Raw genomic sequence first — 23,045 nt, forward strand, 5'->3', positions numbered from 1 at the left:
TATAGATAGTTGAGAGGTGGTGTGTTGTGTGTTATTATTCTGGACAGGAGTCCACAGTCTTGCTGGAGGATATGTTTTGGAATGTGGCTTATATATATGAATTAACTCAACATCTGCTCCCTGTTCATATAAAATGCTGCCTCTTTACTGGGAACAACCCTCCATGCCATGTGCATTTACAGTCCTATCGCTGTTTATTATCTCTTAGATGAGTACTAGAACTTTTGTTTCAGAGAGAGACAAGATATGGGAAGGAGGGAGGATTGCCTTCTAGAAGTCACATTATGCATTTTGTAGAGCCCTGTTTTTCAAGCAAACAGCCAACATAAGGTGCAAAGGGGCTGTCATGCTGTCTCATAATAGTTGTACGACTGTTCTTTTCAGGACAGCATTTGGCAAATCAGTAGCTAGAGGGCAAATTGTTGCTGCCTCCCCTCATAATTGTCTATTTTTAATTTCAATTGTTTTCTAGCTGTGGGTCACATTTTTGTAAGCCACCTTGAGCTGCCACAGTTGGTAGGCAATGCAGCATACAAATATTTTAATAAATAATAGCAAGAGACATTTCACACATTAAGGTGAACAAATCAGGCTCTGCTACTGAGTTAGCCAATCCTGTTCTTCTTGAGGACTGGGCACACATTATACGTATTGACACACTCATGTTCATGCCTGACATTTTAGATGTACAGTTAAAATATTTTAAATGTGTTCACTGAAAAATGTCATGTCTGAAAAGGTCTTTGAGAGTTCACCCTGAAAATTTTGAAGAAGCAGAGCTGGACCAGGTCCTTGAGAATCTCAGATAAATTTTCAGGTTTTCTTTTCTCTGGCTCCAGCCACCCAACCACCCTGCTTCAAAAACTTTCAGACCTTTAGGGTAGTGTTTCCCAAACTTTTTGAACCCATCTCCTTTCTAGGCTTATTCTACCTTCTACACAACCCCCAAAATCGGTGGTAACCATGTATTCCATTCGTAAACATGCAGAGATCCTTGCATGCCATTATGTGCATACAGCCCGCTACCTGCAAGGAACTGTGAACTGAAGTATTAATCCTAATACTGGTAAGGAGGTGGATTACTGTAAAAAAATTGGCATAGTGTAAAGTTGCCAGCTCTGGTTTGGGAAATTCCTGGAGGTTTGCAAGTGGTGCATGAAGGGAGCAGAAACTGGGGAGGGGAGGGAGCTCAGTGGGAATGTGATACCATAGAGTCTTCCCTCTGAAGCAGCCATTTCCTCCAGAGGAACAGATCTCTGTAGCCTGGAGATTAGTTATAATTCCAGGAGAGCTCCAGGCTCTACTTGCAGGTTGGGGACCCTAGCACAGTGGCATCTAGACTCTATTGTACCACACAGTAGATAATACTTAAAGTAGCTGTCCCTGGCTTTCCATTCAATTCATGCTAAAATGCTGGACTAGGATATGGGAGACCCAGGTTCAAATCCCCATTCTACCATGGACACTTGCTAAGTGACCCTGGGCCAATCATACACTCTTAGCCTAACCTGTTCCACAGGGTTGTTGCAAAAATAAAATTTAGAACAGGTGGATGTTGTAAGCCACTTTGGCTCCCTATTGTGGACAAAAAGTAGGGTATAAATGAAGTAAATAAATTTTAAACAATAATGAGATCCCATTAATTATTAAGGACTTTACAACAAATCACTCTGCTAATTGTTTTTAAGAAAAGCAAAGAAAGCATGAAAATTAATGTCTTTAGGAAGGGATGAAGCTAGAGCTCTCATAGTGCAGATGTGGTGGTTGTATTTGCAAAAAGTTGGCATGCATTTCAAAAACATTTATGCAACATGTGTTTAACTGTAAGGGAAACACAGCAAGGTGTACACACTGGTGGGGCCTCCTACCTCAGCAGATATTGATGAGGATGGACTTTGGCTTAACACTGGAAAAATAGTAATAGTAAAAAGAAAATACATTCTTGGATATTTTGATCTCATTACATTAATTTGCATTTGGACAAAGCCTTTTTCTTATGTGTTCTATTTGGTTTTTTGCCCTTTGGGCTCCTTTGTAAAATCACACAGAGGGAAACAGAAGAAGAAAGTTGCTTTATGAGCTTCCAGACTCTCTTTGGAATATTTGGGGCACTGAAGATTACATCAACCCCCAAATGCCATGTTGCTCAGTGACAGTCAGCGGGCATCGTGAGGACTATTGTTTGGCTTTAAATGAGGTCTTCTGTTAGCAATGGAAGGATATATATTGAACTTCTTGAAGAAAAATATCATTAATGTAGGCTTCTTTAAGGATGCCTTACTATATAAGACAATAACCAATGATCCTGTAGTGGGTGAATAATCTTTGCACAGGAAGCGGACATATCTCTTGTCCACAATTCCTTAAACAATGTTTTTTTAAATCTTTCTATCTTAGGAGCTCACAGGCCCTCAAGTTCCAATGAATAAATGTTTATAATATCATTGTGAGATGGGTCAGTGTTGATTATCTCACTCCCAGTCCGTTAAGGGAGAAAGCATAGAAAGGGGGGGGGGGAAGGTTCTTTCTCTCACAATGTGCAATAGCAAAGACAGGAATCACTTACCTTTCTTCATTCACAAGCCTGTGACTTACTTTTAAGATTCACACCTGACTGGCAACTACCATATTGTGCTTGGCAAAAACAAGACACACACAAAAAGTAGCCCCCTGAGTTGGCAAAACTGCCCTCACTCTAGTCTTAACTCTCTCTATACTTTCTTAAGAAATGATGATTTTCTGGAGAGGAGATCTCCACTTCTTCTGGTGGAGTAGCAATCACACTAATCCCATCCAGGAAAAAATGCCTATCCATAAAACTTAAGTACTCCCTGAAATGAACTAAGAATTCATCCTACAGAATACAGATTGCCTCAGTGCTGCCTGATGGTTCTGATTCCTAGAACAAGTGCTGTTAAAAGTGCTGGCATATGGGAAGTATGTGTTGCTGATTTAACATACCACAAGATAATTTGGCTGTGCTTCCAGAAGGTTCTATATTGGCTGCCTATATTTTGAAGCTGGAAGCAAGGTGATTCTGAGTTGAGGTTTAAAGGGATCAGTCTGTTATTTTGTGTTGGTACACCACTGACTGACAAAACAAGATCAGGGAAAGGGCATCCGTTTCCAGCTCAGTGGCCTTCCACATAGGGTTTCTCCAACAATATCATCATCTGAAAATTTCAGAATGGGACTGGGAATTGACAGTTCATTGTGGATGATATTTGATTCTGGGATCAGTTTATTTTCTTTCACAATAGAGAATCTTCTCAGAGGAGCTTGGGAAAATAATGTCCATTTCTGTTCTCAGGCTTTTCATCAGCATCTTTTTCTGAAGAAAAGAGGTACTAGGGATAGATGGAGCCACAACCTTAGAGCTGCTTTATCCCCTAATACTCAGAGGACCACATATCATCATAATCGCTGCTATCAGATGAGTCAATGCGAGCCTTGCAGTTCACCAAAGGTTGGGAAACAGTTGTCAAGCCTGAAGCAAAGAAATGAAAAGTGCATTTGGGTCAGCTGCTGAGAATCAGAGGGACTCCTCTCACAAATGATGATACAAGTTGTGCTGAAATGTTTTAGTGACACTAATCTTCAGCTGGATATTCTCTCAGCAAGTCTCATCAGGTAACGAGGAAGAAAACTATGTTGTTACTTGGGGCAGCTCTAGCCTAGCATTGTTCTCGTTGAAGGATTCTGTTCTGCCTGGGGCCACTGCCGGGGCCATACATCATTGTGACTGGTTTGCTGGGCTGTTCAAATGAGAATGTGCAAAGCCCATATGCTCCTCAAAGATTCTGTTTTGCAACCAAGGGTGGTCAACTGTCAGGCTGTAGGCTAGATTCAGCCCCAGAAATAATTGTATACAGCTCCAGACAACCCTACCAAATTTTAATCAAAGTACAGTCAAACATTTGCCAGCATTTGTTGTATAAAGTTTCAACCCATTTTTAAAGCAATGGTGTGCCTCAGTGCACATGCTCCATAACTACAAAACTCCATTTTGTAGCTATATTTCTGAAGGACCACCTCTCCTTCTGTGAACCTGTGTACCAACTGCTTATAAATATATTGAATGTGCAGATTTAACAATGGTGGTCCATCTTGCCACTGTCCCACTTCTGGGCCTTCTTAATGACTATATCTTCATGGAATATGAACACTCTTATTTTTTCACTGAAAACCTTAGATGTGTGGTCAAAACTGTGGTATTTTAAAAGGAATTTTTTTGTGATGGGTCTAAGCATGTGTGTGCGTTTATCATATATATGGGGGATATGTTGTTTTGTATTTAGGTTGGCTTGTTGTATTTTAATTGACGATGTTTTAGTTATATGTTGTATACTTCCTTGGGCTCTGATGATAAAAGGTAGGATATAAATGCTTTAAAAAAAATTAAAATGGCCTCTAACGTTTTGAAAAGATGCCAAAATCTTAGACTCTCTGATGACCTTAGGTAGAAAACAATTGAAAATTGATATAAGGAAGGCTAAAAGTGTTTCCTTTCATAACATTCCTGATCTTTACCTTCAAGGGAGGGCTCGTTTCTTGGAAGGCTGTCTTGTTGCTCTCGTTTGTGAATGTTCTCATACCATTCTTCATCACCGGAGGAAGTACTGGTGCTGCCCTCAACTGTAGATTCTGTTAGAGACAGCCACGGACACATTCAGCCTTCTGCAATCATGCAGATGTAGGTACCGCTTCACATCACACACTTTCTGAGAGAGTTTAATTGAACATACGAAGCTGCATTATATTGAATCCGACCCTTGACCCATCAAAGTCAGTATTGTATATACACGGTCTGATCACACATTCAACAACTCTTGTGTCTACCTTATTCTTTGTAACTGTGTGACTGCTCCTTTGCCTGCATCTGGCTTCCTGTTTGTAAGAACTGAATAATGAGTGATCAAATATAACCAGCTTGTGTTTGTTTGCAACAGAATGTTAAAAGCAAAAGGGTGGCCATGTCAGTCTGTTATAGCAAAATAAAACAAAAGTCCAGTGGTCCCATAAAGACTAATGTTGAAATAAATGTTGCTTTAAGATGTCACTGGACTTTTTAAAAAATAAATGTTATCCAGTTGATGGTGCCATTATTTCAACTATCCTTTAATTATCAGTGTTTAATATGGTAATTAGACACACTGAGGGAACTTGTTGCTACCTCTGCCAGAGGACTTGCTTTTGGGACTCAAAACATCACCTTCCATAAAAAGAATGGATTGTTAAAAAAATTAAATTTAATTAAATCAAATTAAATATCTGTCTGTGATCTCTATATGTCTGATTTCATTCTAAAAATGCAAAATGTATTACTATTTTGGCATATCTTACAAGGCCATAAAATATACATGAGTTGACAAGAACCATATATATTGCTGAACGCATAATGAAACCCTCAGAGTGGCAGGGGCTTTCCAGTCTCTCAGGTGGAGGTCCTCATCACCTACCACTTGGTCCTTTTACCTGGAGATACCCGGGATTGGACCTGGGACCTCTGAGGCTCTACTACTGAGCCACAGCACCTTGGAATGTCAGTCTTTAGAGGACACACAGTAGATATGCTCAAGGAAGGTCTGATTGCCTGAAGTTTGCTGGCACATGGCTATTGTGTGCTTATGGGCACATATCTTTCTCTCACACTGTGCAGGCGTACATATGACAAACATGACTGCCAGATAAAATGCCCGTACACATGTATTCTCTGTGATGGCCGCCATCCAATGAAACAGTTTTACTTAAAGAGGTCAGGAAAGCTCCCACTCTTCTGGCTTCTGCAAACAATGCAAAACTGAATTATTCAAGAGGGCTTTTTACTCAGATAGGAGGGTAGTACTGTAAAGAAATGGTCTCAAAGAGATGCATAAGGGATGGAGACTAAACACTTTACTACTATGTACTCTCTGTTGCTGTAAGTCTGATCATACTGGATAGTTTATATGTCAGTCTTAGAATTGATTATGCTCTGTTTACCATTTCATTAACTCTGTATTAGATTCTTGCTAGTTTTAAAGCTTTGTAAATTTACATGTATATATACTATTACACTGTTCATTCAAATATTTTTGAAATTGACTGTACTGATTCACACTGTGTAATCCACCTTGAGTCTCAATGAGAAAGGCAGACAAAAAATAATGTAAATAAATAAAATTAAAATGAGTATCAGCTGTCTGAGGTTAACTGAAATGTTAGACCTAAACAGCCCTTTTGTACTCTTTCTTCTACTTTCTAATCACTGGGGATTTTGTGTGAAAGACTTCACTCTCCACTTGAGAGATGGTATGTTATAAAGGAGACAATATGGGGAAGGCTGCAAAGCTAGGAAGCCTGACTTAACCCTTTAATCCCTAGGATTGTTCTCAAACAACTGATTAAGTCCCAGAATCAGCTGGACTGCACAGGCAACCCACAAAGTTGTTAAGCTGCTATTTGAACTCAATTCAGAGGTTGGTTTCTTCACAGAGGAACACCTGCAATGTGTGGTGGACTGAGAGAACAAGCAAAGGGTGTAGAAAAGCTCTCACGTTTTTGTACATAGCTCACTGGGGCAGGATACATGCTCTCACCCTCCTCCTGCATAGCGGGCATGGGGACATTGCAGGGAGAAAAGTCTGTATCAGCTGCTCGGTGTCGAAGAGAATCTGAAAACAGAAGCCAAAAAACTACCCAGTTAAGCCTCTCAGAAGTACATCTTTGGCAGGAGATGGTGAGATAGAAATATGGTTGTCACATTTACCACTATGTTTCTTTTAAAGTTCTGGGCAGGATGCTCATCAGCAGAACCTCTCTCCACATCAGAGTTCCTAGGGACACCAGTGGCCTTGTGAGAAAACAAGGCCATCCTATACACCAGCTAACTCTGTTGTACTTCTCTGTTGCACTAGTTCCTCCAACCCCTCCCCTCCCCTCTAAAGGTTTTATATGCAGCTTATTAATGTCTGAATATACTGAATCACAGCACACATTCAATTACTTTTGAAAGTGCAAGTTATAATAATCTAGACGATAGATGGGCTGCCTTAAAGCCTGACTTGACACTCACAAAATTAATGTGGCATTTCATCTTCTTTTTCCTTAGATTAGAGAGCCCTTCCTGAAAGACTGACTAGAAGTAGATTCTGCAGTCTGGAATGAAAAAAGTTGCAGGCCCATAGAACTGCAGGAACCATAGACTAAAAGGAAGGAGAGCATGTGATAAACATGAGCAAGTGTGTGTGTCTCAAAATTTGACCCGTAGCTTCACTAAGACCTCATTATAAAGTATGGTACTTTGTTTAGTGTAAATAATAGCCAACAACAACAATGCACTTATATACAACCTGTCTAGAAAGCAGTGAACAAAGTCATTATTATCCCCACAATACAGCTGGGGAGCTGGAGCTGAGAGGAGTGGCTTTCCCAGGGCCACCTGCTGAACTCATGGCAGTAGTGGGATTCAGACCAGCAGAGTGCTGATACCACTATGCTACATCAGAATGTAAGCAACAAATCCTGGGTTTTGTGTAAACTCCATTGGCTGCTTTCCTGCTTCGTCTCCTGCTTGCCAGCGGGGAGGACATCATCTCAAATATTCTCTTTGCAGCCCAGTTGTTAACAAACCCTAATTTGAAATCCTGATTTATCACCAACCAAAAAACCCTGTGTTGGAACATTACAAGTGACCAGGGTTTGATCAAGCAGGGAATGAACTGGAGCGTATTAAGAAGTTTGAATGTTGCTGATTGTACTGGGAAGGGTATTTCAACTCTTCTTGAGCCAAATGATTCCTGAAGCTTTTTCCAGCATTAGGGGGTAAATATATTGTATTTTCCCCCATGGGGTTTAATAGCATCTTCAGAGGAGCAGTTCAGGAAAAAGGCTGGCACAGGGGGAAAGGGTTCAGCAGCTTATCCCTGCTGTGTCACTGCTCTGGACCAGTTCAGAGGCCCCACAGCAGCTGCATTAAATTAAAATGCAGGGGGGAAAGCAATGGCTCAGTGGTAGAGTACATGTTTTGCATGCAGAAGACCCCAGGATCCAATCCCTGGAAACCTCAGATAAAGAATTCCAGCAGCAGTGCTAACAAAAAAAAGTTTCCCTTCTGCCCGAGACCCTTGAAAGCTGCTGCCAGTCAGAAGACTAAGCTAAACAGATCAATACTCTGACTTAGTATAAAACAGCTTCAAATGCTCATAACAAAACCATTGAGAGCTCCAATGATGGTTCTCTTGGAAGCAAGGAGTTAGTCCCTGAGAAGCCAGGAACTTGCTGAAAAGGTAGCAGTAGGTCTGGCATGCTCACTGTAGAATGTAGAGAGTGCCACGGGTGGCTTGTCCTTGAAGTGATAGTGTTCATAATCAGAGTCGGACTCTTCAGTATGAGATGTCATCATCGCTGCTGATGCTGAGAGGGTGAACACAGAGGTAATGGTTATAAAACATGTTAGAGGGATGCAGCCTATAGTTCTGTAAAAAGGCCACCTGCCCCTATGGTGATGAATTGTGGGCAGTGATGCTCAATAGAAACAATGACAAACAATTTTAAAGAGAAAGACAGAGAGAGAGAGCAGCAAGGACTATCTCCACAACTTCTCTTGGCTAGTCAGTTTTGGCTCTTACCTCATGTTAGGGTCACCACATGACACAGGAATGGGAAGGGGACCTTCATCAGCTCACTTTAATCAATGGCATTATGGGCACTGTCTTTCAGATGCCAGCAATGCTTCATTCCAGACTGTTCTCCAGAGCCCTGCTGCCCCAACCCACTAGCTGCAGAAAGAGTAATATTTTTCCAGAAACTGTATCTTGAGCTTTGAATGCTGGGAAAATATAATCCTTAAAGTAAAGACATATGTATTTGGCCCAGCTAATGAGCAACCATGGTACTTTTTTCATTTGAAAAGACCCCTTGCATCTCTTGGCTCAAAGCATGACAGAGGTGGCTGCCAGGAAGGAAGCAGAGAGAACAAATGGAAAGGTGGAATGAGGGAGAAATAAGTGTCAGCTTTGGATACCTTCTCCTTTGGGAAGGCTTTCCCGATAGTCGTTACTCACTCCGGTGGTCATCCCTGGAACCTGCATGCTGTGGTTCATTAGGACTGGAGCCGTTAATGAAGCTGAGGAAATGGCATGGGCTACAAATAGAAACAAGGAAAGGAAACAGGGTAGGCATTCTGCACAGCTAGGATTTTGACCCCATCACTGCTGACAGGCATTCCTTCCAAAGGAGAGAGGGTATTCCATGGTACAAGCATTTTCATCCAAACCTCCTGTTGTCCGTTTGTTATATCTTCAGCTCAGACAATGCAGGGATTGTAATTCTTCATGCGTGTGACTGTAAAACCTGAACAAATTCAACGAGCTTAACAAACTGGAATTTGTTTTCTTTCCTAGTAATCAGGATCCTAAATCAGGACAGATGTTAAAGCATCTAAATTAGATATCACAACAAAGTGGTTAGATTAAATTTAGGTCTGTAGAGGTGTTGGTCTGCAGTAAAACAGCAGGATTTGATCCCAGTGACACCTTAGAGACCAACAAGATTTTCAGGACGTAAGCTTTTGAGAGTCAAAGCTCCCTTCTTCAAACATATCCTTGGGCCTGAAGAAAGGAACTCTGACTCTTGAGAGCTTACATCCTGAAAATCTTGTTAGTTTCTAAGGTGCCACTGGATTCAAATCCTGCTGGTTAGATTAAAGATTTTCTAAACCAAGAGGTCTTCAGTTGTGACCCAGCATGGAGGAAGAGACTGCATTAACCCAAGAATTTAAGGGTCGTTCACTTTACAAATTGTAATTTAATAGAGCCTTATTATCTATATACCTGAAAAGAGTCTGAGAACTTCTCAACATCTGCTTGACTGCTATGTGAGCCTATGACAGGGGTCTGATCTACCAGACACTTTATGGCTATTTTGATTTCTGCCAGAAGGGCATCTTTCGTGTGTTTCAAATCCATGACTTAGTACTACTTTAATACTTCTCCAATTAGAATATACTGTACTTTCCCCATAAAATGTCCTATATGCCTTTCCTGTCTCCAGTGTTGGTGATTATCAGCCTACCAATGGTATCATGTTTCCTTTGTTTATTCAGCAAAATGATAAGAGTCAGCACAGCCAAAAAAAGGAGAAGACCCAGGACGATGCAGAGGATTAGCAACATCTGGTATGATGGTGTGTTGTCTTCTGACTTTTCAGGTCTAGTCAAATCTGCAAATGGAGAAATGGTCAAAAGTGGGAGAGAAGGAACAGAGGCTTCTAAGTTTGTGCGTTTCTGTGCTTTCCTTGTTCTTTCTTAAACTAGTTGACAGAAAATGTGCCTCTCTTTAAATGTAGCATGGCATAGCATGCCTTACTACAGCAGTAACCTCGTCAACCATGCAGGTTCTGCCCATCAGTGTGGTTATCAAAAACACAGAAGAGCAGGTAGGGCCATGCCAGAATAGCAGCAGGAGATCTTGCAAGACAGATGATCATCCAATGGAACCCAGATAAATCCATGAGTGCAGACAAGAGCTAAGCTGCTAAGATAACAAAGTCAAAAAGCACACAGAGAATGACCTCCTCCATTCACATAATACTGGGCCTTGACTAAGTCCTGTTAATTGCATAGTGCCCCTACTCCACTCCATGTTTTCCCCCACAGATGGAAACAGATAGTTATCTTTTCAGAGAGGTGAAGGTGAGATCAATACTCATAGTTTGAATATGTGCCCACTACTACATCACTAGAAGTCTGCAAAATATGTTTGACTTGAGACCACAGCTGGAGAAATGTGTGTATGGTACACCTTAGCAAGTGATGTCTCTCCAATCATTCTTTTAGTGCTCTGAAAAACTCCTGCCTGCCTTCAGCCTCACTGCAAGGGCTACTCTGGATTTTCTACCAGCTGAAATTTTATTTACTAAGACCAGAAATAAAACTTTGAGATCTGCACTAGGCATGTTACTTGTTTTATTGTTGAGTTTGTCCTCTTAGGTCTATAACCCTTGTGATTTAATTTGAATATGTTCATTCCTACAATGTCTACATTTCCCTTGACTCTCCCCATGGCATAGCAATGACTCAAACACATTTCTTTGCTTCAGTTCTTCAGCAGATATGGGGCAGGCTTGATGTCCACTCAGACCCCTGCTATAAATGGCAAGCAAGGTGCCATGCGTAACGGACTGAATGTTTCATGGAGATTTCCCCCCCTTGTATGGGAAGTTACAACATGTAGCCATTTTGTATTGGAGTTGCATGAGCTACAGAAGAAATTGCATTGAAAAGACTTGCACTCACGTGTACTTAGCAGAGGGCCGCTTGGAGTCACTCTGTTTGAGTGTGTAGAAGTCTGCAAACCCTGTGAGCCTGAAAGCCAAAAGAAACCATGTGAGAATAAACAGCTAGTAACTATAGAGAGAACAACAGAGATACAATTATCTGTGCTCATTATTCAGACTGCATGTGCCAATGATTCTGGCAGGGAGCTGTCATGCACATCTGAAAGCACTGGAATTGTCCTGGGGAAAGCCAAGTACTCCACCCCCCAGCCTTCATACTGAGCTCATGGACTCAACAAAGCAATCACATGTTAGCTCCCACCATCCATATAGATTAGCAGGGATCAGTGTGGGATAAAGTACATCACAGGCCAGCAATGCAACAGGGAACAGAACAGTGCTTCCAGTCCCCAGAGCATACTGGAAATGCCTTTATTGCATTGGGCTGGTTGATTCTACATCTCCAGACAACAACTATCCTGATACTCTGCCATAAAATCAAAGCATTTCCAGATGGTGGCAGAGAAGTTGCCAGTTGACATCACAACCACCCCACCACGGAAGCGAAACCTATCATGGCATGCTGCAGCAGGGAAACCAGGAGACGGTCCAATGCAACTCTTGCTTAGATCATGTGGCTGCCATCTGTGTTGGGGAAAGTTCTGCCTGTGTTGGCATAGATATGACCAAACACCCTTTTTGGGTGAGGCACCAAAGAATCTGTTACTTGCATCCTGCCATGCTGAAGCTGCCCTGCACCACCTTCCTCTAGCTGAGTCTTTGCTTCTTTCCTCCTGCTTGGTCTCCATCCTCATCAATACTCCCAACTCTCCTTTCTAGAGTCTTTATTTCTCTTTCTGTTTTTGCTCTCCTTTCCTTCCCCTTCTTCCTTCCTATCTAGTCCAGCCCGGAAGTAGTCTCTTTTTTATTTCAAGACCATGGAGGCTCATCTAATCTTTCCTTGAAAAGGTTAAGCGATTTGTGAATCTTGATGTTTCTTTGCCCCTTTACTTGTGTGATTTTCTATTTGTCTTGATATTGCTCACACACTGTCTGCTATAGCAGTACGTCTTCCCTGCAGACCATCCTGGTTATATTATTTTGTAGTTCAGTTTCACAATATCTACAAAACATCTGCCTATGTCTGTTTGTGTTCCTGCACAGCTTCCTTGTCAGCCATACAGGCTGCCTAAGGACAGAGAAGAAAACTGGAAGTTTGGTCAACGTCATAAATTGATCTTTACAAAATCTTACCAAGAAGGGAGTAAAATTAATCTTTATGCCTCTTCCATCAACACATCTTCACTGATGGAAAGAGGAAGATAAGGCAATTTTGTCCTCTGAAGCCTGAAGGTGATTAGATCATGTGGTCCCATGATAGTGGGAATAAAATTTCCTGGGCCCAGAAAGGACTTCTGGGTGGGAGGAGAATGCAAGAAAGGTCTGCAGCCCTGGCATCTATGGATGCACCCCCATGTTTGGCCAGGTAATAGTGCAGACAAGCCTTTGACTCTTGAAAGACAAACTGTCTTCTCCCCATTGTTATTTACCTCTGTTGTTGAAATCAGAGAGAGAGAGAGAGAGAGAGAGAGAGAGAGAGAGAGAGAGAGAGAGAGAGAGAGAGAGAGAGAGAGAGAGAGAACAAGAAGGAAAGAGAAGGCATGATGGAGATACTACAAGCTCAAGCACTAATTACCATTACATATCACCCCTGCAGCTCTGGACTGGTCACAGAGATTGGAGTTGTTGTAGCGCCATAAACACTGGGCAAGCGAGCTTTCATTTCCAGAACAATCATAATACATCTTTCCCAGAAGTGTATGGTCAAAGGGCACCTTTGGCTCTAAGGCCCCACTGCTGCACTTCAAGAAGCGGCAGAGCAAATCAGCCTGTTGTTGGTACCAGCTACCATCACATACGGTGTTCCAGATACCCTTGTAGTAGACCTCCACTCGGCCAGCACAAGCATCTAGTCCACCTGATAGGCGCCACTCCTGGTGATCTATCAAAGTAGTGGGGAGGAGAGAAAAACATCTAGGAAAATGCTTTTTGCTGTGATTTGCTTGCCAGGATCAGAAGCTCAGAACTGATCAGATTTCATTGGCTAAAGTCAGAGCTAGCATACGTAGGGAATTCTCATCAGTGATAGTAAGAACAGTTCAGCAATTTCCTGCATTTGCAAATCAAATGAGAAAGCTGCATTGATGAAACATTAATTAAAACTGTCTCTCTTCATCTTTCTGTAGCACAACATTCAGAAGTGATAAGTTAGAGACTAAATGTACTGTGGTTGGATGTTTATTCATTTAAATATTGCTCTCTTCTCCTTTCCATCCCTCAGTAATCATATTGAGACATCCAAACAAATAATGTATGAGAAATTTAGGCAGCTTTTCTATGAAGCAACAAGCAGCCTCTTCAAGCATTAGATTCTAGTGTGGGCACATTGATTTTCCTGCCTTCATCTCCTTATATCATTTGAAAAATGAGCTTTAATCAAGAGTATGGGGGGCATCATGCTGGCACATAACTCAAAAGCACTTTTGGTGTCATGTGTGAAAACAGCCTCAATATTCCTAGTGTTACTTAGGGTCTCTCTAGACATGCAGGTTTTTAAAGAGTTGGGTTCCCTAGACCCAGCTTGGATTTCCGCAGCCATATAGCATGGAGAGTCTTAAAAGAAATGGGGGTGCCACAACATCTGATTGTTTTGATGCGCAATCTGAACTCTGGACAAGAGGCTACTGTCAGGACAGAATATGAGGAAACAGAACGATTTCCAGCTGGCAAGGGTGCCAAACAAGGATGCATATTATCTCCCTACCTGTTCAACTTCTATGCTGAGTATATCATAAGGAAAGCTGGATTAGATTTAGAAGAAGGTGGAGTGAACATTGGTGGAAGGAACATTAACAGTTTGAGATATGCAAATGACACCATGCTACTGGCAGAAAATAGTGAAGACTTGAAACGACTACTGATGAAGGTTAAAGGAGAAAGCGACAAAGCAGGATTACAGTTGAACATCAAGAAGACAAAAGGAATTACAAAATTTTAAAGGTGATAATGAGGAAATTTAAATTGGTCAAGATTTTCTGCTCCTTGGCTCAATCATCAACTAAAAGATAGACTGCAATGAAGAAATCAGAAGAAAATTGAGACTTGGAAGAGCACCTGTGAGGGAGCTAGATAAGATCCTTAAAGATAAAGATGTCTCTCTGGGAATACTGCACATGGAGCAGGGAAAAAACTCCTTCCTGTGCAATTTTGACATGGGGAAATGGCTTGAATGAGGATGGAGGAGCCTCTCCTCTCCCAGCGGAGGCATTCTGAGGCCGCTGAGGCTCTCGTTTATTTTTAACAGCTGTTCTCCAAGGTCGCTGAGTATCTGCGAGGAACTCAGGTTAGGTCTGGGGAACCCAATTCGTTTAAAACCTGCATGTCTAGCTTGGCCCTTAGGATAAATGGCTTAATGTGAAACAGTCCTCAAGAAAATTGTATGGGAAGGGAGGCTTAGTACGGGAGATCATTTTCTGCTGCTTGCTACATGCCTACTACCTACTTTGTAGGAAAGGTAATAGGGAAAACAGTACAGTATTTTTCAGATAAGATGTATGTGTAACATTCAGGATGGAGGAGCATCAAATATTAGCTGGATTTGGAGCTTTTGGAGGTATCAAGTTTATTTCACAAGTGATCATTGGAAACTACATAGGAGATCCCTCTGAGGTCTTTATGTTCCAAAGAAAATACTGTTTTCTCCTAAAATAATCTTGAGCCCTCTGGGAAGTGAGCAGACATTTCTCTTGGGCTGGAACACAAGTACATCTGAAACATGCATAATACTTGTCATTGAAGAAGGAATTTCTGTTTATTGTTTCAGCCCTACAAAGCAGGGAGGCTATATTGTACAACTGACAGACCATATCTGCATTAGACAAAAAGCGATGTCCAACTTGCTGCATGCAGGCAACATTAGGCCTGCAGTATGGTTTTATTAAGTCCCTGCAATTTGTTACTCTACTAGTTCCTGATTGCAGCAGCCCATCAGGCTCAGAGTACGGAGGAGAAGGATGCAAGGTTGACTTCTTCTATCAACCTGTTTCAGTGAAGGTAGAAATACTTTAGTTTTATCATCCTTTGTTCTGCTCAACAGAGTTGCAATCTTGGAGCAGAAGGGAGGACAACTGTGCACTTTCTGCCCTCATTTGAAGCTGATCAGAGAAGGAAGCCATCCTCTTATCTTCTCCTACTTTATTTTGAGTCACCTGGGGCCTCAAAGAAACTATGCATGAAGTTCAGGTGTGGAACTGGGTTTCTTGCTGGGGAATCTGGCCAGTGATAATACTTTAAGAAGTTGGCTATCCCTGGATTAGGTACAAGCTGACAACTGCTTTAGTTGACAAACACATAAAGATGAAAAAATACCTGAACACACCACACCAGCATCTTCCTTGTGCCCACAGTCATGGTTCTTCTCAGAGGGACAGTCCCACAAAAAAGATTCATTCCCTGAGCATTTCACTTCATCCAAATGGATGGGGCCTGTTCCCTTTTGGAAAAAAGAGGCATCCAGAGCCTGAATGGCCCATCCACAACCCAGTTGCTGGCACACAACGTTGGCATCAGTCAAGTCCCAGTTGTCATCACATACAGTGCCCCATATACCATCATCTTCAAACTCTACCCTGCCAGAACAGCGGCTTCCTCCATCCATCAAACGTAACCTTTGCACTTCTGAGGTGAAGAAGTGGAGAAGAGAAGGATTATCAGTAATATCATGATACTATGAAGAATTTGGTTTGTTTAGTCCATGTGACACACTATAACTGTGCCAGAAAAATGAGGTGGAGTCTCACTAGAACAAATGTTGTGAGTTGAAAGATGTAGCTAGACAGAGGTAGCCAGGTCTCTAGAATAATGTCATTGAGTCTGGATATATTTAGTTTACTGAGTGACAATAGATTTGCTGACAATTAGAAACTTACAGTAAGATATCCCTTATTTTTACAACTAGTAACAAAGCCCGTTGTGGGAAAAAAATACAGCGGGCTCTAGAAAGGGGAGGGCGGGCAGGTGGGCATTGCCTCCTCCTCTGTGACTGATCACAGCTGGGTGAAGGGGTGGCTGGGCGTTGCCACCTGCTCCACTACTGTCCCAGCCAGCTGAAGGGAGGTGGGCATTGCCTCCTGCTCTGTGCCTGATTCCAGCCAGGTGAAGGGGAGGCGGGCATTGCTGCCTGCTCCGCACCTGATCCCAGCTGGGTGAAGTAAGGTTCGACATTGCCTTCTGACCCACATCTGATTCTGGCTGGGTGAAGGCAGGAGGCGGGTATTGCCACCTGCTCTACTCCTTATCCAGCCCGGGTGAGGCGGGGGGCAGGCATTGCCTCCTGCTCCACACCTGATCCTGTCTGGGTGAAGACAGGGGGAAGGTATTACCACCTTCTCCACTCCTGATCCCTCTCTGGTGAGGGGAGGGCGGGCATTGCCTCCTGCTCTACACCTGATCCCACCTGGGTGAAGGCAGGGGAAGGACATTGCCACCACCTCCATTCTTGATCCCTGCCGGGTGAGGGGGCGGGCATTGCCTCCTGCTCCATGCCGGATCCCAGCTAGGTGAAGGCAGGGGGGGGGCGTGCATTTCCACCTACTCCATGCCTGATACCAGCCTGGTGAAGGTGGGAGGGCATTGCCTCATGCTCCACTCCTAATCCTGGCCAGTGAAGGGGGGAGGGCACTGTCACCTGCTCCACTCCTGATCCCACCCGGGGGGAAGGTGGGGGGTGGGCATTCCGCTCCTGATTTCAGTTGCATGAAGGCAGGGGGTGAGCATTACCACCTGCTCCACTCCTGATCCCAGCTGGGTGAAAGCAGGGGGGGAGCATTGCCACCTGCTCTGCTCCTGATCCCAGTTAGGTGAAGGCAGGAGGAATGCATTGCCACCTGGCCCACTCCTGATCCCTGCTGAGTGAAGGCAGGGGGCAGGCATTGCCATCTGCTCCACTCCTGATCCCAGCTGGGTGAAGGTGGGGGGTGAGCATTGCTACCTGCTCTGCACCTGATCCCAACCTGGGCTTCCCACTGTAATGTACTCTCAGAGGGAAGGGATGCCTCTTCTGGGCTTCCCTCCACAGCAGTGCCCTCTGGGGGTGCACCAGGGTAGGCAGTGAGTTGTCTGGGCACAGTTAGCTTTTTATATAGGATTCACATTTTCTTTTTTTGTAACATGATGGATATCCCTCATTTTACACTCTGCAGCGCCCAGATGTTCCCATTTTGTGTTGGAAATTCTCATTTGGCTTATATGAATGCATATGAAGCTGCTTAGCATTGAGTCAACCACTCTGAATTTTGGGCTATGTATTTTAATAAGTAAATTTGGTCCATCTAGCCCAGAATATCTACTGAACTAACAGTAGTTTCCCAAAGTCACAGGCAAAGATCCAAGACAGTGACCTCCAACTGTGCCCATGGCTGACAGGCATCCCTGTTGCTTTGTACAAATGAGGAAGTCTTGGCCTGAGTATTGGGGGACTAGTTATTGTTCTCTAGGGGGCTAAGCACACACCGGCACACCTTCTCCCTCTCAAATATTTTTCATTTCTAAAGGCTTGAAGCAAAGCCCTTTCTCACCCCACCATACTCCAGGTAAACAATGCAAACAAGTGGTCCTCAGTTCCACTTTCATCTATTGCTTTCAGAGTTAGAAATCTTGCTCAGCTAATCATGAAATTATGTTGTGTGTGTGTGTGTGCAAAATGCTGCAAGGCCATTTTATATCCCATGGCTTTTAATGCATTCATCTCTTGAGGGGTGGTGGTTCTGAAGTTTTGTTTGGTATGTTCTAAACTGTTATGTTTTACATTGGGATTTATAAGTTGACTTGAACCATGAGAAAAGGCAGACTGCAAATATTTTTAATAAATAAGCATAAAATATGTGTGGGTTGAACAGTCATGAAAGAACCAATGACCTGGACTTTGATTTGCATTCACAGATCCATAGTGCTTCCCAAACTCAAGAACCAATTATATTGATAAGTCTAAAAGCTTATATGTTGTATTTGCTGCCAGTGGGATCCACTGAAGACAGTGACAATACGGATTAAATGCTAGGCTGATACAGAAATCTCCAGATATGGCCAATACAACGAGGAAGATGTTGATCAAGAAAACAGTCACTCGGTCCTCTATCAGCCCCCTATCAGTTGGAATAGATGCAAACACAAGCTGCCACCCACACAACTTCCTGCCTCTTTGATTAAAATGTCACTGAGGTGACTGTGCATGAAGTTCAGGGTAACCTCAAAAACCAGAGGTATGTTAAGCACCACCCATTGGTACTGATACCACCCAGGGACCTGGATCGTATCTGCACAACCACTACATATGCTCCCAGTTGGGTACAACAGCATATACCCGGAAATCTTATTGGCATCCCTGGAAATAGCAGGTATCTTTTCCCCTTGGAGATCCCTGACTCAAAAGAGGGAAGGTTCTTGATAGAACTGTGTGGGTGAACTGGGGACCATACACTCAATGCCCTTATGCATATGGACTATGATTGGATGCAAGATTGGATGCAAATTCCAAAGTTAATGAAGCACCATTGTGTCATAGGATACTGTTCACCCTGAACTGTATATAGTCTATCAATTGCCAAACCCCAATAATGGGAAGTAGAATGTGGACATCAAAATCTGCACATCTGCAGCTTCTGAGTTGCTTTGTCTTATAAGTCATTGGGGTCTAGGTAATCATCAACAGTGCAGAAAGATGTAACATTTTAAGGACATTTTAAGTTCTAACAAGATCAGGCTTGCCTGGGTCATTCAGGTCAATGCTTTTTATAGGTTAATGCTCTCCTGAATTTTTCAAATAATTGTGATTTCAAATTTTATAGGGGGAGAGGGTTAGTTGGGGTTTCATTTCAAATGTTTCAAATTGTGCTGTTTTAAATGGTAATTTGTAACCCACTTTGAGCAATGAGGAAAGGCAGGTTATAAATATTTTAATGAATGAATGATAAACAATTCCAAATCTCAGCCTTTACCAAAGTGACCTGTATTTCTATTCCTGACATTTTCCCAGTACAGCCAAATAATATTAGCTTATTAACCCATCTCTCCACTATGGAGAAAAACACTACAAAAACGAAAGGCAATTTCAACTTACCTTATACATGCTTACCTGACTTTGCAGTTGTGCTGTTACTGCTGGTTGTGAAGTTTGAAGAAGAGACAGAAGGCTCGGTTGGCTTTGCCTGGACTGAAATAAAAACAGGACTTGGAGCAAATGCTCATTTAGATCTGATTCCAAGCTCCCATTAATCTAGCCATTGAACAATTTGAAGTGATCTGAAGGGAAGAGAACTTATGTCTATATATATTCTTAGTTGAAAGAGCTGAAACGACAATATCCATATTCCTTTCCCTTCAGTATGCCCAAAGAAGCACACTGACCTGATATTATCACATCTGTAAATCTAGTCCAGTTATTTAACAACCAATTTGACCATGGCTTCTTTATTTGAAACTCAGAATTAAAAATGAAAGATTTCAATGTAGAGATAGTTGGGCTTAAATACATTCATAATTTGCCCCAGGTTATTAAAACCTATTGTATCAGTTCATTAGAATATTTTAAACATTCCTTAATTTTTTTTTGTAATGCTAAGAAATCTTCAAACTTTCTTTCTTCAAAACATGCCCAAACAATTTTTTTTTATCCGTGTAAAACAATGTATAGGAAATGTTTAATTTAACAGCTTAATTCCTCCATCTAGTTGTTGCCTTTGCAAAGTAGACAAAGCAGTTCTTGATTTTTTATTGGAACATATGTGCTTCAAAATATCATTTGGCCAGATACCTGGTATTGTTGTATGTCTTGAGATCATACAAAAATTAGCTAATTGACCATTAATTTGAAGTATTGCTCTTGATTGATTATAAATTGTTGTAATTGCTAGAAAGTTACCTAGGATATTATGTGTCTGTACTAAATTGCTGTTCAAGGCAATCAAAAAACCTTTTCAGCAACAAGGCAGATAAAGGTTCTTTTTTTTCTTTGCAGCTTGAGAAATAATAGTTAACTGGCTAACTTCTGGCTAATGAGTCCACCAGTAAAGGAACACATGGATTGTTCCCACTGGCTAAATAGCCCCTGGACTCATGCTCCCAACAGAATGCCCTACTGGGCAGGCAGGCAATCACTTCTCTTTCTCCTGGGAGCAGGACAAGTACTCTTCTCCTGGCTTATCAGTGGAGTGGACAATTTATATCTCTTTTTTTGTCATTTTTACAATTCAAAAAGTTGTGTATGATGCAAATTATGAACATTAGAATAAGAAAGGGTTCTCAGTTTTTAATTATCAAAAATTGACTCATTCCTTTATATACGTAATAGCAAGATTCATATCAGAGAAAGGATCCATTGTAAGTTCCAATAAATAATTTTGTAACATGCACCAAAGTGCTTCTACTGCCATCTCCAAATGATGACAGGCCGTGCTGTGTGGTTTCTGCATTGCCACTGAGGCTGCCAATACAGTGCAATGGCAACAGGACTTCCACATAACAGGTTTCCCCAGTATTTTCCCTGTCCCATTCACTCAACAGCAGTTGTTCCCTCCCACATTACAATAATGTGTGTATCAGGATCTCTGAATTCTCCGGTTTTTTTTTTTAAAGTCTCTAGTCCCTTTTAGGCAGATATAAGCGGTAAAGCTGCCAACCTCCAGGTGGTAGCTAGAAATCTCCTTGCATTACAACTGATCTCCAGGCTACAGAGATCAGTTCCCCTGAAGAAAATGGCTGCTTTGGAGGACGGACTCTATGGCATTATACCTCATTGAGGTCCCTCTCCAAACTTCTCTCTCTCCATCATCCATCCCCTAAATCTCTGGGAATTTCGCAGCCTGGAGCTTGCACAACCCAAAGGAAATGCATATCTACACAATGAAAGAGGCTAGGTTCTTTTTTAAAGAAAAATGAAAGCTGAAAGCTGGGCATCTTAAAACGTAATTTCAATATAATTACATTCAACAGTTTATTTTTTAAAAGGTGCTTGGTGGTGGGGGGAGTAATGGCTGCCACAGGAACTGTTGACAGAAACATGAAAATGTGGGCTTTCCAACCTACATGGCAGCCATCCAGGGTTTGTTGTGATCTTTCTCAAAAGTTTGTAGCAAAGCAGGCTTGTTAAAGCTCAGAGGAAACCTGGAGAAACCTGGGAGGAAAATGAATGCACTGCAATGCTTTGGGGGTGAGGGAAAAACACACTTCTCCAAAGCATCAAATTTGGGTCATATAACCCATGTAGGAAAAATCCACTACATCCAAATTTATAACAATAGTTATATAAAAAGGCATACCAAAAACTGCATTGTATAGATATACCAAAAACTGCATTTCTACGTCCAGCCTGTATCCCATAAATGCTGTGAGAGCACATTAGATAAAAATTATAATTTTTTACATTAGGAAGTACTGTAACATTTTACATTAAGAAGTACTGTTAAAGTTTTCCCCACTTTTTCAACATTTCTGAACACAGAAAAAAAAAGTATGGCAATGAAACAATCGTCAAAATATGGGTATCCTGTTTTCTCTCCTCTTTTATTCTAAGGTATTTCTGGTCATCTGAAACTATCAAATGCCCATGGGCCCAGTATCAGCACTTAGCCGTTTCTACTGTAATAGAATTAATAGATAGAAAACCTCCCCTTCTTTAAGGTTTAAGGTTGCTGTTCAGATTGATTTTTAAATCCATAGCCTTAAACCCAAGAAAATGAAAACTAGATACTGCCTTTGAGTGTATTTGTCTTACTTAATTTTTTTGCAATGTAAGCATACCACAAACCAGCCCCGTACTAAATTTCATGAAAATAGGCCATTTGTTTCTGAATAGACAGAAAGTTTCGCCTTCCATTTTATATGAGCCATAAATCGGCTTCTACCACTTCTCTGCTCCCAGTCATAATAGGAGCTGTGTGTATTCAGCACTGGTAACCAGGTCTGAAAGGACCTGGAAGTCATTTAAAATGACTGACATGACTAAGTTGCATTCTTACAAAGTATTAAAATATGCATCGATCAGTTGGCTATGGATCTTGCTTTCACCCTGGTAAAATAGTACATTTTCATTTTCCACATTGCTTATGAATTTATAATGTTCTATAACCTGGTTGATAGTTCTGACGACAAACAACAAGCACAACTGTTGGACAATCCCCATTTATTTCTGTGAGGCTTCTGCATGTCTTTGTGAAAAACATTCCAAGCAGATCCTTCTCTCATTAAATGAGACTGAGCAATGGAAGTTCCAATCACACAGAACCAGGGGAGAGTTCCCAAGAGATATTCCTGCACCATACATGTATTTTGTAAGATACTAATAACACTTTCAACTCTAGTATCTCCATCCTCCTTAAGGTCAGTTTTTTTGTTACTTTAGTAACATGGCTACAGCCTAATCATGCTTGTTTCCCACATAGCTCTGGTAAGGTATGTGACTATCATATATACATATATGGAGAAATTTAGTAATTTAACAATATGGTTTCTTTCACACCAGCAGTACATATCCCTTTCCTGTGTCATATATTCTTCCTTGTGGTCTTCCACGATATATGTTACCACCAAAGGGACAAGAAGTTGCTACGGCCATATCTTATTCATTGTATTTAAGTGTAGAGAAGTGAGTAGCAGAACAGCCTGTGAGTGCTTTCCCTCTTTTGCCCAGCCATCTGCCCACTGCCTTCTTTCTATCTTCTTTGGCATTGCCTGTG

At 41.8% G+C, this 23,045-nt stretch overlaps 1 protein-coding gene across 2 annotated transcripts in view; it reads right to left on the reverse strand.

Moving 5' to 3' along the window:
- Positions 1–2,620: 2,620 nt before the first annotated feature.
- The window catches only part of CD6 (CD6 molecule), a 43,842-nt gene continuing 23,417 nt past the window's right edge, over positions 2,621–23,045 (reverse strand). The window contains exons 2-11 of one of the 2 annotated variants that reach the window (XM_054972281.1): positions 19,448–19,525; positions 15,685–15,993; positions 12,953–13,258; positions 11,297–11,344; positions 10,054–10,245; positions 9,005–9,124; positions 8,293–8,394; positions 6,537–6,653; positions 4,531–4,644; positions 2,621–3,487 (exon numbers count right to left, since the gene is read on the reverse strand). In XM_054972281.1, coding sequence (XP_054828256.1) covers positions 3,390–3,487; positions 4,531–4,644; positions 6,537–6,653; positions 8,293–8,394; positions 9,005–9,124; positions 10,054–10,245; positions 11,297–11,344; positions 12,953–13,258; positions 15,685–15,993; positions 19,448–19,525 — 1,484 coding nt within the window. In that variant the 3' untranslated portion in view covers positions 2,621–3,389. Of the gene's footprint in view, positions 3,488–4,530; positions 4,645–6,536; positions 6,654–8,292; positions 8,395–9,004; positions 9,125–10,053; positions 10,246–11,275; positions 11,345–12,952; positions 13,259–15,684; positions 15,994–19,447; positions 19,526–23,045 lie in introns of those variants that run through there. The other variant, XM_054972282.1, reaches the window with a different exon arrangement.

Source organism: Eublepharis macularius, chromosome 2, assembly GCF_028583425.1.
Source record: "Eublepharis macularius isolate TG4126 chromosome 2, MPM_Emac_v1.0, whole genome shotgun sequence".
Classification (NCBI taxonomy): Eukaryota; Metazoa; Chordata; class Lepidosauria; order Squamata; family Eublepharidae; genus Eublepharis; species Eublepharis macularius.